The following is a 15,957-nucleotide window of genomic DNA, read 5'->3' as shown; positions in this document are numbered from 1 at the left end:
GGAAGAGTTAAAAGTAACACTTCTAAGATGGACGCAATAGAAAAAAAAAAAGCTCTAATTATGGAAAAAGACTGTGTTAACGGTGGAAAAAATAATAATTTGGGCGCTGGTATGTGAACAAACAGATCATTTCGAAAATGAAGTTGTATTTATTCAAGGATTAGTCTTGGAGAATAAGTCGTTGAAAGCCTTTTTTTTTTTTAACGCTACATCCCAGTCTTATACATTCTTAAATAATTGGACTATTATATAGACTCCTTCAGCCCCGCCCCTCCCCCACTCCCAACCATCCAAACCCGTTCTGGTCTCCCAGGACTTGTAACTGGGAGAGAGACGCGGGCAGGGCACGTGGACCAGAAATACTTCCTAGAAACAGCGAGTAGCTGCTCAACCCTGCCTGAACTTTCCTGTAAACACTGTGCTCTGACAGACGGCATCCCTGCTGGGTGGATCAGCAACTCCTGGAGGGAATGGCACTTCTTGTTTCTAATTACCAAGGGGAAAGGTGACTTAAAGTAGCTGTTTGGCAAGCCGGTGCAAGAAGCTGGCTTGGGAGAGGCTGAAGGAGAGAGCTCGGAGGGGGTAGAAGAGGCGCGTGTGTGCTAGATTTGTTTTCTGAATGAAACGCCTGCCGGTGCAGGAACAAAATACAGCTTCTCCTTCCACACTCTGCGGGTAGAGTTCCTGGAGACAGCTCCACATTGGGCATGGCTCAGAAAGCTCAGTGCTAGGAACGTCCTCCAGCTCCTCGCCTTTAAACAACTGACAGAAGAAAGCCAGGTCTGACCCGTTCAAAGACAGACAGACAAATGGCACTTGGGCATGGTGCTTGCTGATGACAACGCGTTTGATTTCTGACAAAGCCTTTCGCCAGCCACGCTGCCCCCGGAGGGGAGTTCTAAGGAAAACTCAAACCTGCCTCAAGTAGAGCTGTGGGGTGAAGGCATGGCATCCTTGGGACAGGCTCTCACCTGGTTCCTGTGCGCTCACCTACTGCTTATCTGGCCCGGAGGGCGCACGGCGGAAACCCCCTACCCCCGGCTACGCCTGTCACATAAAGGTAAGTTACCTTTTCAGATCCTTTTGTGTGAAAGGAGATCAAACTAGAAAGTCGGTTCACCTCGGTCCAGTTTCCCAAGACCCTTAAAACGCACCCGAAACGCTTTACTGTGAAAGTCACCTAAGATCTGAAGTCCCTCTAAGGAATAGGTGCTGCTCACTTCATTTGAAAGCAGGGGAAGATTCCGTGTCAACTTGGAATGTTTTGCCTTGTAAATAGTAGATTCTATTCCTGTGAAGTTCACTCTCGCCACAGGACAGAGCAGAAAGAAGCAGGTTGCAAATAGCTGGAAAAGCCTGAATCCACCAAGTTAGCAGCTGGTACCTAAAGGCTAAAGGGTACATTGTGAGACATAGTGGGTAGAGGAAATGCTTTAGGAATAGAGGTGCGATTTGTTTTTTAAATTTGGTTTATTTTCACAATAATGGTGGCACCAGAGAACACAAAATTGGTGAGAAAATGCTGTCCTAGCCCGTGATAATAAAGTCATCACCATGTCATAAAAAGGACTAACAAGTAATGTAAATTACCCATCTAGCTGAATTATGTGTGACAAAGCAAAATAGGGAGTTTAATGACAACTAATGTAAAATGACTAACACAGGTTAAAATAATAGTAACCACTAACACTTGTCCTTTTCTTTTAATGTGAGTTCATCTTGTTTTTGCTGGAACTCTATTAGTGTTGTTAATAGTTTATTCAGTAATTGTGTCTTATAAATCTTTATCACATTCCTAAGTAACTAATGAAAAGGTAGATTTTGCATCAGGAGCAGTAAAAGCCAGTCAGGAGTAAGTTTAGTTCCTCCTTGTGTAAACAATTGAACAAACAAAATTGACTTGATGGTATAAGAGAAATTTAGAATAAATTATCTGTAAAGAAGTATGCATTCTCACCAACATTTAAGAGAGGCAACAGATGCAATCATGAGAAATTACATAAGAAGCATTTCTCAATTGTGTAAGCTCTGCTACTGTTTCCCATTGTGGATGAATTGAAAGAACAGAAGTCTATTTTGTCCAAATACAGGTAGAATTTTTGCTAGAAGGTGGAAAAAGGAAAGGCCTTAATTTTACAGGGCATGAATGGTCTTTTTGTATTTTTACTGCGCAGTGGTAGCTGTAATGGTGACTATAGAAAATTCTCATGCTTTGAAGAATTAAAGCCATGGATAGTTTCTTGCTTTAAATCAATTACCCAAAATATTATCCAGTAGTTATTAACAAAATAGTTAAAATATGGTGACCATCATTTGTACAAGGCTTTGGAAAATATATGTATATATTATGGCATATATACATATATATCAGAATATCTATTTCTAAAAAGTTATGAGTAAATATATTGGGATGGAAAAGGACAAATAAGGATGCCATAAATATCTTATAAGTTCATTTTTTCTACATAGACAGTGGATGAGTTTCCAATTATGACAATCTACCATTCTTTTTTGTTTATTATTAGACTTTATACCTTCTTACAATGGAACTTTGGGTTTGATAGCTCAGCATCTATATGTTTTTCCAAGCTGCCTCATGTGAAATTTCATAGTAGACATTGTAATTTGGTCAGAGTATTCCAAATCTATCTGATATGTTTGATCTATGCATGATTATCACCATCAAGCTCATCCTCAAAATGTCTTGATCAAATAAATATCTGTATCTTATCTTATGGATTGTGTAATGTGGTATAGAATTAATATGCCTAATATCTATATGCATACTTCATTGAAAACTCCCATAAAATCCCCCTTTGCTTTCCTTAAACTTGTAATAGGGCCATCTGAAGTTTCATAATGCTATAACTTCTATACAGTGTGGCCTAGAGTCTCTTGCATATAAACTGTTTTTATTTGTGCAAGGAAGTTAACAAAGTCAGGTATGAAGTCACACCAAATACAAAACCTGAAGCAGCAAATGCTTGCTGCACTCAGGTACAGATCAGTGCAAAGAAAATTACACAGACTTGTCACAGCAGGAACATTTGATCAACACAACACAAAGAACTACTTACCTCCCCCACCCTCTAGCATTCAGAGGATATTCCAGAGCTGGTCCAAAACTAAGAGCAATATATCTGAGATTAATGTTCTGATGTCATATCAGAAAGGTTTAATTTTCAGTAGCAGGTGAATTTTAATCATTTAAGTTACAAATGAATATACAGGCTTTCATGGTAATACACTCCAGGCATATGTGATATAGCATTTCCCTGCTGCTGCCAACCCCCAAGAGGGTACCTCACTGGAATCCCTAGAGGTGACCTACTAGATTAATCCAACAATTCTGAAGTTGTTTCTGCTATATAGGAAAAAGGAAATTGTTTTTCTTTCATCTTTTAGTTTTCAAGTTTGCATTTAAGCACAGATTGTGCTTTCTTGAAAAGGAGGAGAAAAATTAAGCATCATATACAATGCTTGAATTAATGTATATAAAATATTTTCAGAAAAATATCTACAGAATTTTACCTTTCCATTTTGCTTCCATTCTCCTCTGCTTCTGGAACTGACTTGTGATTAAATATGGAGGAAAGATCACCAAATTTAGAGTACAAATGGCAGAAACTGAGGGAAGAAAATAGCCTGAGAAGAATCTTCTAGCAGATTTTTCACTGTCCCTTACCTAAAACTGGATGTTAGATTCCTTCTTGTTCTTAGTGAACCTTGACATTATGATTTTTATCTTAGATGATACCTTACCTTAGGACAAGCCTATATTTCTATCTTGCTTGGTATATATACATATACATATATATGTGTGTATATATAATATGTATTATATATATGTCTTATAATATAAGACAAGTTTATTGAGTTAGCAAAAATAGCTGAGATTAAAGAGGTAATACAGTATCACACTATGGAAGACTTTTCAGTCAAATTTCAGTTGAAATTGACTTTATCGGGCAATTTTTTAAAATTCATGAATTCATTATAGCTAATATTATCACAGATAATAAAGATGATATTGATATGATGAATACAAAGCGATTTTGTTCTTCTCTAAGACTTAACTTGAAAAATAACTATCATTCTCATGATAGAACAAAGAATAAGAGTGAAGAGGAAAAGACCTGCTGGATTCAGCCACTTCTATTGGTATCTGTTGTCTACTTACTTATCCTTAGCCATCCTGCATTAATGAGGTCACAGGGAAGATAAAAATAGTCTTCTTGATAATGCAATTCAAAGAGAAAAAAAAAAAAGAGAGCAAAGGCCTAGCTAAAGAAGAAATCCCAGTGCACATAGGCAAATCCTCAGCAAGGGAGAATTCAATCAAGGAAATTGAATCAAGGGAATTTGGCAGGTGGGCTAGGAGGGACATGCTCACAGAAGTCAAGTAGAGTTGCTACTTAATCAGAGAACATCTCATGGGATGTCTGGTGAAGAGACAGCTAAAGAGATGAATGTGTATGGGAGAATATTTTTACCAATGTGTTGATATTTTAAATGGAAATGTAAGCATTGCATATGTACCATAAACCTAAGTCTCATCACACGGTGTTGGTATGACCTGTTGTTTTGTGGGTATAACTATTAGTCAAGGATTTTCATAGTTCAGAGACGTCAGGATTTGGAACCAGAAGTCTCTTCTCCAACTGTAGTCTGCTCATTTAAAATAACAGCAGGAGCTAGGTGCTGGTGGCTCATGCCTGTAATCCTAGCTACTCCCCAGGCTGAGACCCAAGGATTGCAGGAGGATTACAGTTCGTAGCCACCCAGGGTAGAAAAGTCCCCATGGGACTTTTATCTCCAATTCGCCAATTAAAAACCTGGAAGTGGGGGCTGGGGATCTGGCTCAGGGGAAGAGTGCCTGCCAGGTGAGCATGAGTCCCCGGGTTGGGTCCCCGGTTCCGGAAAAAAACCCACAAAACTACAAAAGACCAAAAACACAAAACTACAAAAACCTGGAAGTGGTGCTGGACCCAAGTGGTAGAACGCTAGCCTTGAGCACAAAGGGGCTCAGGGACATTGCCCAGGCCCTGAGTGCAAGCCCCACAATGAACAACAACAAAAAATAGTAACAGCAGATGCTTGTTTCTTAGCTCCTTCAATTTGAAAAAAGGGGATAGCAATGGTGCTTTCTGTAAGATTTATTAACGTAGGTATCCGATGAAGGAGAACAACACGCAGTATTCAGGCAGGAAAGAAAAATTTATTCGCGAACTGCTGGCCTGTGGCCAAGATGATACATTGCCTCAGAGAAGGGCGAAGGGCTGACCCACCACCTGGCCATGCCTTACCTAGGTCAGGGGTGGGAAGGTATGGCCAGATGAGGGGATATGGCTGCCTCTAGGTATGCCAGTTACCTAGGTAACACAGGTACTGGGCGGAGACTTAAACAGGCTGGAAGGGGGGCGGAGGGGAAAAGGGAGGAGCATCTGCATGGAGCCCTCCCAAGGGTAGACCTTACACTTTCTTTGTATTTTTCACTCCATTTTGAGAGGATCTAGTAAGACGACCATTGGCTATGAATTTTACAAATTAGAAATTATTTAATTATCAATGTTTACCTGAGGATTAATATGAATTGCGAATGTCGGAAAGAAGCGTGTTCTGTGAAGAACAGCCCTTAGGAAAGTCGTGAGTTTAGTTATTAGTATGAGCTGCAGTGATGCCGACATGGAAACAGAAGTTGGTCTTTAAACATGCATGGTTTATCCTGACAGATTACATTTACTCCAAATCTTGTTTCCTGTACCTTTGGCTTCTACTAACAATAATTGAGAAGATAATTCCACTACATCATATGTGCATTTTTCAGTATTTATTCCCAGTATTTTTTGTTATAAAATTTTATATATGTATATTTATTACGTATATTCAGTCTGCACTATATATTTAGGAATTCTATTTCATAAGAAAACAATTATTTTATACCTCTAGAGGAGCACAATGTTAAATATAGGTCTCAAGGACCAAAATGGATGTTGTAGCATTTATTTTCTATCTAGAGTAAATAAAAAGAATGGTGTGACTAAGCTAGTTTGTCTTCATCCAGCTCATGATATTTGCTGCTTATCCAGTAACTAAGAATCAATGGTGATATTAGCCACACATTTGGGTGTTAATAAATAAAAACTGATTACAAGTCATGATTCATAAACTCCATATTTAGGACTCAAGATGAAAGATTAACCTATGTGGCTAGACCTACATCAGGGAGTAACAGAGAAAATTATATGGTAGATATTAACTTACAAGTAGCATTTTAAAAAATTCTAGGTTGGATGCAAAAACATACAGTATATTTTTGTTGAGCTGAGTTACACAAAATAGGCCTTCTGTACCAGAAATTTATGTAATGATATTAGATTATATTATTCTTGGTATTTTTATATTTGCTACAAATACCACACACACATCACATCAGTATATCTGAATATGCAATAATTCTATGAATTCATAGAATTATTCAAACCTCACCTGGATATTGAATATCACAGTAGGAAAAGAGTAGTTTTTTAATGAAAACAGATAAGGTTAGGGGAAATCAGGATTGGTAAAGCAAGAAGTGAAATTGAGAAACATACTAGATAAATTTTGAACTGGTAGATATTTTATGTAGGTATAACCACTTAAAAACTTGTGAAGATAGTGTTCTATATATAAAATGTTATCAATACCTCTTCATGATAAATAAACACATGTAGTAGTTATGACATCACAGTGAAATATGCCTTCAGAACACATTGCCAAATGTTGGTTTTTTTTTTTTTTGGCCAGTCCTGGGCCTTGGACTCAGGGCCTGAGCACTGTCCCTGGCTTCTTCCCGCTCAAGGCTAGCACTCTGCCACTTGAGCCACAGCGCCGCTTCTGGCCGTTTTCTGTATATGTGGTGCTGGGGAATCGAACCTAGGGCCTCGTGTATCCGAGGCAGGCACTCTTGCCACTAGGCTATATCCCCAGCCCCCAAATGTTGTTTTGCTCTATTCATATCCAGTTTGTCATGGAGAGAGTTGCTCTTTCACTTTATAATGAGGTCACATCTAAGATTTATGGCTTCAGATGTGTGTGTGTGTGTGTGTGTGTGTGTGTACACGTGCGCACGCACGCCAATTCTGGTGCTTGAACTCATAACATGGGCACTATCCGTGAGCTGTTTTGCTCAAAGCTAGTGCTCAACCACTTGAGCCACAGCTCTACTTTTAGTGTTTTGGTGGTTAATTGGAAACTAGAGTCTTATGGACTTTCCTGCCTATGATAGCTTCAAATTATAATTGATCCTCAGATCTCAGTCTCTTGAGTAGCTAGGATTACAGGCATGAGTTACCAGCACCCAGACATGGTTTCAGATTTATAAGTACAAAATGAAGCACTAAAGTATACAATTGGCTATTAATGGTAAAAAGTATTAACAATCCATTGTCAGTTTTAGTTCATCAACGGTATGTACAAGAGCCATTTATGGGTTTTATTGGAAGTAGAGTGTACAAAGATTTTCACCATTGTCTTCAGGTCTTCTGTGGTTTAGTCTTAAGTCTTTTTGTTTTTTTCAAATTTTTATTATCAAACTGATGTACAGAGAGGTTACAGTTTCATAAGTTAGGCATTGGATACATTTCTTATACTGTTTGTTACCTTGTCCCTCATACCCCCTTCCCCTTCCCCCCAGTCTTAAATCTTTAGTCTTTTATTTCTTGCTTTGCCAATTCTGATCTCCCCTGACCTTCTCTTTACATTAAAGCATTACTCTTTTTTCCACTGTGATATTCAATATCCAGGTAAAGCTTGAATAACTCTACGAATTATTCAATTTTTTTGCATATTCAGATGTACTGATTGATACATGGGTGATATTTGTAACAAATATAAAAGCACAAGTACTTTGCATAGGTGCATGCCCCTTCATACTAAGCACTTTCAGTGCTAACTTGTTGAACTTGTAAGTTCAGTCTCAAAAAATCCAAAACAAAACAAAAATTATACCACACATAATATTTTCAAAAGTGCACAAAGTGATGATTTAGATTATTTTCTTAGTTTCAATAGTCAGGGCCACAATGTTACCAGTAGCTTTCAAACACATTTGATACTTTGGAATATTCATTAAACTATACAAAGCTTAATGGTTTATTACTTTAATATTTTTCACAGTAGTGAAATATCATTTGAAATATGAAAAGAACCATCAGTGTCATTAGTAATTCCATAGAGTTAAGCAAGCACTATTCTCTGTACTCCTACCAAGAATGGCAGTGGCAAGACTGCCTACTTTATATGCAGGATATTACATAGTAATAACCAAATATTATCCTCTGTGCTACTGAGAGAATATTTTCCTATCACAGTGATATTTTTAAGAGCTGACACCTCTATAGAACTGATAACTTGCCTTTGCATGCCCTATGGTAGACAAGGAAATTGATTAATCAAGATTGTTAAATCTGTTTGACTTCTACCTATTGTCTCTTCAAGTGTATGAAAAAATTAAAGGAAAGTCCATTAGCTTGTCTGATTTATTTTATTTTATTAATTAAATTTTGTTGACAAGGTGTTGTACAAAAGGGGTACAATTACATAATAAGGCAGTGAGTACATTTCTTGTGATATCTTACACCCTCATATATACAATACCCATTGTATCCCAAAATCATATACAGTAACCACGTAGGGTATGCCATTGGAAATTCACCTAGAACTTTAAATGTAACATCAAAAAAGAATCCTCCTGTGTCCTTCTCTTGGAGTTGTTTTTGCTTATCCTCGTCTTATATGGTCATGTGTACATAGCTGTTGAGCTATTGTGATCCACTGATAGGTCTATTCTAGACCTTTTTATGTTTAGTAGTTGTTTGGTTTTAGATACATAATGTAAGGTCGCTGACCCAAACCTGTCTGATTTTTAATACTTAAAATTTTTAGTACTTAAAAAAAATGTATCCCTTGGTTACTAAATTCTCCACCATTACTCTTCTCTGCTTAAAGACTTAGCTTATAGCCTTAGAATAGCAAGTAACTTAGGCTTATAGACTTATATAAACTCTCACATTCTTGTTTTAATGGCTTGTATTCTATATTCTGGTTGAAACATGCCCTGTTTAAATTTTATTTCTAGCTATATGGTATGATATTAGTGAAGTTATATATGAATTTCCTCATCTTTTCAATGGCATAATATAACACTGGCAGAATTATGACAGAATCATAAGAGACAATGCAAATTAGTATTTAGAATGTGATAGACTATTTAGCCCTTACACAGCTTTTCAATAATGCTCAATGAATCAGAGAAGACTCAAAAATAATTCAAATATATGCTGGTTTTCTTTTTATTCTAAAAGCATTTATAAGCAAATCATTAACCTTTTGATTTAAAATGAAGAAAAAATCCTTATGCACCTGATTTTTAATTAGAAGTAAGTAATGGTTTTCTTTCATGAACGTTATCACTTATTGGAGTAGATGGATAAGAGGAATAGAGATATTGGTATCTTTCATACGATAGAATTATTTTGTTAATAATTTAAGGAAAGTTGGTATATTATCTGCTAGAGACAACAGACCATATCCATCAAGTAAATGTCTCTAACAAAGGTAATTGTAGACCCAGCTTTGTAAAGCACAATAGAACTGATATTACAAAAGCCAGATCAAGCTTACCAAAGTTAAACTAAACAGAGTCCTATAAGCAGCTATCAACTCAGCATGGGTTGTTTGCTTTGAAAGTGAAAGAAAGCCTTCTGCTCTGCCATGTCTGGGACAAACAGGTAAGGCAGCTGCAGTAGAGCCTTGGTAGGTATCCAGTAAGTGCTCATTAAGTGATATATGAAGAAGACACAATGATGGAAAGCTGTGTTTTTCAAAGGATGATCTGACATGGAGGAGGTGAGAAAAATACCAAGGAAACGAAGGAATCCAGAACAACTATTTATGGTTTATTTAGTACCACAGGCATCATCAGGATAAAAGCTGAGACTTTCTCTGGCCCTTCACCTTCTTTCTCCCCAGTGCTCCAGTTAATAAAACAGCAGGAGATTCCTGAAGTGCTCTGATCCCATCAGTCACATTTTCTCAGCTCTACCAAGTCTACTTTTTCTTCTTTTAAGGTCTATGTTTCCACACACTTCTCATTCTTAGGTATTGAGTATGGTGCCTCTCCCTTTTCTCTTATCACTTCATTCTTCAACTACTTCTTTTGTGGTCAGCACCATATTTTTACTCTTTTTCTCCTTTATTTTTCTGGGTTGACACAATTCAATTCATCTGTTATGCCAGAAATGAAAAGAAAGCATATTTCTAGTGAATAAATTGTGCTAATTGGTCTCTAGTTTACTTCCAGTATATTTTACATTTATGTTACCTAATTTGAAGACATGAAATTTAGGGGTTTTCTTTTTTCTTTTTTATGCTTCACACACTCATTAGAATCCCAAGATTGCTGAAGTCTGTGATTTAGAAAGCAATATAATATTAAATGAATGTCTTAATGGCCATGTGGCCATGATTCCCTTTGCTCAGATTGATTTTCTGATGAGAGGTTATGCTCACAGTTTTCATGGTGTTGCTGGCCATGAGACATCATAGATTCTGGCCAGGGAAAAGGAAAGGGATGAGGACACTGGGCAGGAGAAAGCTGAACTTGCACACTAATGTTTCTGTACCTATACTCGAGTTAGGTGTCAGAGTATTGTTGATGTAAAACTATCTATGCCTGCGAAGTTTAGGTTTGTTCTCTCCATTTGTACTTAAACTAGGAAAAATGGAATTAAAAAAAAAAAGAATTATTTTTACAGGACTGATCAGGGAAATAGCATCCCCAAAGATAAGTCTTGGTGAAGATGTTAGGTAGTCAGATCAACTCCAAAAGCAGAGAATGGTAGAAAAGCACATGGAAATTAGTAGTAGCAGAAATACAGATCATCCAACGATGCTGGCTCTTCCCCTTCCTGAGCAGTTAACCCCAAGGAAACTATGTAACTGAGGAGGATTATTTATTTTATTTTATTTATTTTTTATTAGTTGTGGGGCTGAACTCAGGACCTGTTCCCTGTTCCTGAGCAGTTTTGTTAAAGGTTAGCACTTTACCACTTTGAGCCACAACACCACTTCCAATTTTATGATGGCTCATTGGGGATAAGAGTCTCTAGGAGTTCCTGCCCAAGCTGACCTTGAACCTTGATCCTCAGATTTCGGCTTCCTGAGTAGCTAGAATTAAAGGCATTGGCCACCAGCGCCTGGCTCTGAGGAAAACTTTTAATTCTGAGTTCAAATAGTCTGTGGATCTAAAGCCAAACAGAAAATGTTCTGGACACAGAGCTATTTACTTCTGATTGCCCTTTTCCTGAGTCAAAAGTTTATTATGAATCATGTGACTTCTCAGGTCCTTTCCAGTTCTGAAAATATAAGGCTCCTTTCTTTCCTTACAAACTTCCCCATGTGTTTGAATTCTCAAAAATAGTTGAAAAAATTTTAATAAGAAAAAGGATGCTGTTGTGGAAAGAATATGGACTCATGATTTTGAAATTTTTGGTTTGAACTCACAGTACATTTTGTTCCACACTGTGTTTTTCTTGCTAAATGATTATACTCTGAGACTTAATATCCTTATAACTATAAAGAAATTGATAAACATGCTAATATGATGGTGTAATGATTTATAATATTGCTCAGATGACATATATATATATATCTATTTATGTCAAACTTCTTTCAGTTAAGGATAACTTTTCTATAAGAACCCTATGGTCAAAATAAAATGATTTACTCAAGTCATTTTTTAAACCTGTAATTACTGGGAGGGTATTGTTATATACTAAATTATAAATGTATTTTATTTTAAAAATCAGTTTCCATATTGGTGTGGGAACAATTGAGTTATAAAGGCTAGCTTCATCTTTATAGGAGGTAGCGTTATTCTTAACCAGTGACAAAATGTCCTAAGTGAAAGCTTTGGTCTTGGTAAATATAGTTAGATTCAGGATATTGCACTATAGTGCGATTCTTTACTTATGGTTAAGGTACATATAACGTTATATAAGACTCGGGCATGGGTGGCTCAAACCTGTAGTCCTAGCTACTCAAGAGGCTGAAATCTGACGATCTCAGTTCAAAGACAGCATGGGCAGGAGGATAGGAAAGTCCAGTAAGACTCTTATCTCCAATTAACCACTGGAAAATCAGAAGTGGAACTATGGCCCAAAGTGGTAGCACGCTAGCTTCGAGCAGAAAGCTCAGTGCCATAGCCCTGAGTTCAAGCCCCAAAACTGACCAAAAGAAAGAAAAAGTTATATAAATTACTTATCCACACAGATACAACACAGTCATACTACAACTCCGTTTCCAAAAAAACTGAATATGTACTTGTAAAAATGCAGTAGACATAAGTATACTACAGGTATCTACCTCAAAGGTTAAGGCCATGGAGTTGGAACGGAAAGGAAAACTAAAGTTTGTAGAGCCAGAGTGAAAGACCAGAGTAACTCCATATTATACTAAGACTCCATTCTGTACCTGGCTGACCTTACTATAAGCCCTAAAGACCATAAAATACCCTGGGACAGAGTTTTCAGAAAAACCATAAACAACCATAAGAGTGACCGGCAGAGAAGAAAAACCAGTTTTGGAGTTATTCCAGGACTCCCCCACCCAGGTGTGGTTTCCAGTATCTAATTAAAAACCTGCAGCTGTGCACGTATCCCCCTTGCTACACCCCTATGGCTTAACCAATCAGTTTTAAATGCGTCAGTTCTTCTTGATCTGACCAATGACCCTCCCTTTACAGATTCCTTCCCGCCACCAAATGCGCCAAACATGCTTTAGAATTATCTTATAAATTTCCCATGGTGTGTGTTGATTTGTTAAAAGATGCTATGTTTTGCTATGATTTGTTAAAAGATGTATGCTAAGTCCCTGCCTTCCCCAAAGAATGTATAAAACAGCTGGAAGCCCTAGTCTCAGGGCCTCTTAGCGTTAGCAGCGTGCTGAGTGAGCGGACTACCGAGATCGCTCAAAATAAACGCCCAAAAATGCTGCTTGCATTGGTCTTGGTCTCTGGTGGTCTCTCGGGGGATCCGAACTTGAGCATTTCAAGTTCAGTTATAGGATAATGGAAGATGAATAAATATGAACAGTACATTTTACCCTGTCTTGCTTCATATGTTTTCTTTTTTCCTTCAGTTATCTCATTATTTGTGATGCTTTGTATCCTGCCTAAAACATGTCCATCTTTGATATTTGATTGCATTTGTGACTGTGCCACACTTTAGTATCACATGAGTTCATTGTACATATTCTATAGGATTGCTCTCATTTCTCCATGGATTGTAGGACATCTCATTTTCTTTGCATTAGTAACAGAAAATAAATTAAGAAACACTGAAATTTTTAAAGGCAATTGTAGTGTTTGAATTATTAAAATAGTATATATACATATATACATATGTATATATAAAACTATAGATATATAGATACAGAGAGAAAGAGAGTGTCTTGGGTTTAAACTGAGGCCTGGGTGCTATCCCTGAGCTTGAAACACAGCTTACAGCTTTTTACTGGTTAATTGGAGATAAAGAGTCTGGTGGACTTTCCTGCTAGCTTCAGTAATACTTCAATCTCAACCTACTGAGTAGTTAGGATTGAAGGCCTGAACCACTGGTGCCTGGCCTAATAATAAATACATTTTATCTCTTGCATTCAATATAAAGAAAATTGAATACTTTATGCAATAGCATTAGTATTATCTATTTAATTTATTTTACTGGGTGTCTCGTAATCTCCCATCTACAGAATTAGCACAAAATGAATAAAGGAGTAATGTAGAATTCAGAAGGCAGGAAAATTCCTCATCTATTCTGTAGTTTGGACTCAAGTCTTCTATTGCAAAAGTTCTAAGAAAGGACTTAGAACTGTTTTAACATGATTCAGAAAACACTCATATGTGAATTTACCTGAACCCTACACATCACATACGATTGCATCATATACGATTTTTTTCTTTATTCTCAATTGCTTTCTGCAAACTCTAAATTCCAGTGTAAAATTTCATCTACGTCCTCTCTAATAAACTGTGAAGAAAGAGATAAAAAAAATCTAGTATATGAAAACTGTGAAAGAAGATACCAAAGAAAGATTTCTGAAAGAGTAAGAATTTCACCAACATTTCTTGCTTTTAAAAATGACCTACATGGCCAAAGGCAAGAATTTGATTTGACTTTATCAGCTTGTCCCAGTGAAAATTTGTGCAATGAATTATTTGACCAGGCTGTATTTGACTTATCAAATGATTTATCAAACAGCTGTTGGGAAAATATAGCAAAAGGTGGTGTAACTATTTCTTTTTATCTCAAATAAGAAAAACAAACAACACAAGAAACATGAAGAAGAGAAATGAAAATTCATTCTCACCATTATAACAATACATGTGTTTATATGTATTTCTGGACGGACAAGTGCTAAGTTGTAAAGTGCTTAGAATAAATACCAGAATACTGAGATAGCTATCAGTTTACAGTCTGGATTAACTTGAGCAAATCATATGATACCTTCTTTGAATAGCTGTGCTGCTCATAGTTATTATATGAATGGAAAATAAAAAGACAATTTCAAAGTCAAATGTACTAATTTTTGTCATGGAGATACATGGTTACTTTACTTGTAGGGATATCCAATTATGTATCTTTACATATTTCAACTAATATAGAAAAGTAAGACATGTCCTTTTAGATTGTTCAGAAAGTAAAAAGAGGAAGACTATAGGAGATGCAATAGTGAAGTGACTTTCACAAGCCTCCAAAAAATTATGAGTTTGATACTAAACTGTTGCACTCGTGAAAAGTTAATGTTTACATTTCTACTTCATATTAATGTGTTTGGGAATCCTTGTAATTGCTTTAAGAAATTCCTAAAAATTATACAACTGTAGGAGAAGAAAAATACAATTAAATCAATTATGCTTCTATTTAAAAATGAAATTTTATGCAATTATTATATTTCTCAGAAATGACAAAAGTTATGTACTGGGCACTTCTTTTGACAGATTTTTTTGCCAAATGTTTTTTACTTGCTCCAAAATGTGTATGCACAAACTGAATTCTGATATATTTTAGGATTGTAGAAGAATTTTTCATATCTGGAGAAAAAGAGTTTTCCAAGTCTTAAAATCAGTAAAATTGAACAAGCATAAAAAAAGGAAAAGAAAATCAGATACTCAGTATCAGTAGGTTTCTATGCAAATCAGCAATAATCTCTCCAAAATATATTAGATACCTTTTGTAGAATTGGTCAAATGTGATGCTAGGATTTTATTAATTCACTTTTACTTTGTAATACATAATTATGTGTTTTAATGATATTTCTATATTAGTCCACCCATTCTAAGCACAATATGCTGTTCTAGGTTAGACATGCCATTTGTCCATTTAGTGTTCATTTGTATCCACTGAGTAGCTAGAAAAGACATTGGAATAGTTTTAGTTTTGAGTATCGGGAATTTGGTTAATGTGCAAAAATAAATGCACAATTTGCACCGTGCATTTATTGTGGATGGGAGGAACTTGGGCTACTTAAGACACTCTCAATGAAGCACTCTCTTTTGGGAATGGCAATTAATACTGTAGCTCATTTCTGAGGATCCCCAACTAAGTTCAGATTTCTCATTCACACAGCTAACCTTTTGAAATTTCTTTGTGTTCACTCACTATTTTCTTCATTTTAACAAATTGGCCCAGCTGCTACTGCAGCCGGTTGCCCACACTCCCCCATACTGCTCTTGCTGAGGATGGCAGCCAGAGTAAAGAATAACAGCTGGGATTGGCTTACTTTGGCATCTAAATAATTTTGGGTGGGTCCATTCCTAACATTATTTCATTTAATTGTATAATCTTTCCTTCGGCTGAACTTTAAAAACATAGATAAGTGATGGTTTTCTAAAATGTTTTCCTCATCTAGGTATGA

The 15,957-nt window shown here is 36.5% G+C and overlaps 1 protein-coding gene across 2 annotated transcripts in view; it reads left to right on the top strand.

Moving 5' to 3' along the window:
- The first annotated feature begins 378 nt into the window (after positions 1–378).
- Sema3e (semaphorin 3E) overlaps positions 379–15,957 on the top strand; it is a 204,485-nt gene continuing 188,906 nt past the window's right edge. For both annotated transcript variants that reach the window (XR_007210076.1, XM_048339921.1), the window contains exon 1: positions 379–1,060. Coding sequence is in view for 1 of the 2 variants with exons in the window: in XM_048339921.1 (XP_048195878.1) it covers positions 946–1,060 (115 nt within the window). In the remaining variant the exon portion in view is untranslated. The remainder of the gene's footprint in view (positions 1,061–15,957) is intronic.

The sequence above is a fragment of the Perognathus longimembris genome, chromosome 2 (assembly GCF_023159225.1).
Source record: "Perognathus longimembris pacificus isolate PPM17 chromosome 2, ASM2315922v1, whole genome shotgun sequence".
NCBI lineage: Eukaryota > Metazoa > Chordata > Mammalia > Rodentia > Heteromyidae > Perognathus > Perognathus longimembris.
This window is presented reverse-complemented; position numbering and strand designations above follow the sequence as displayed.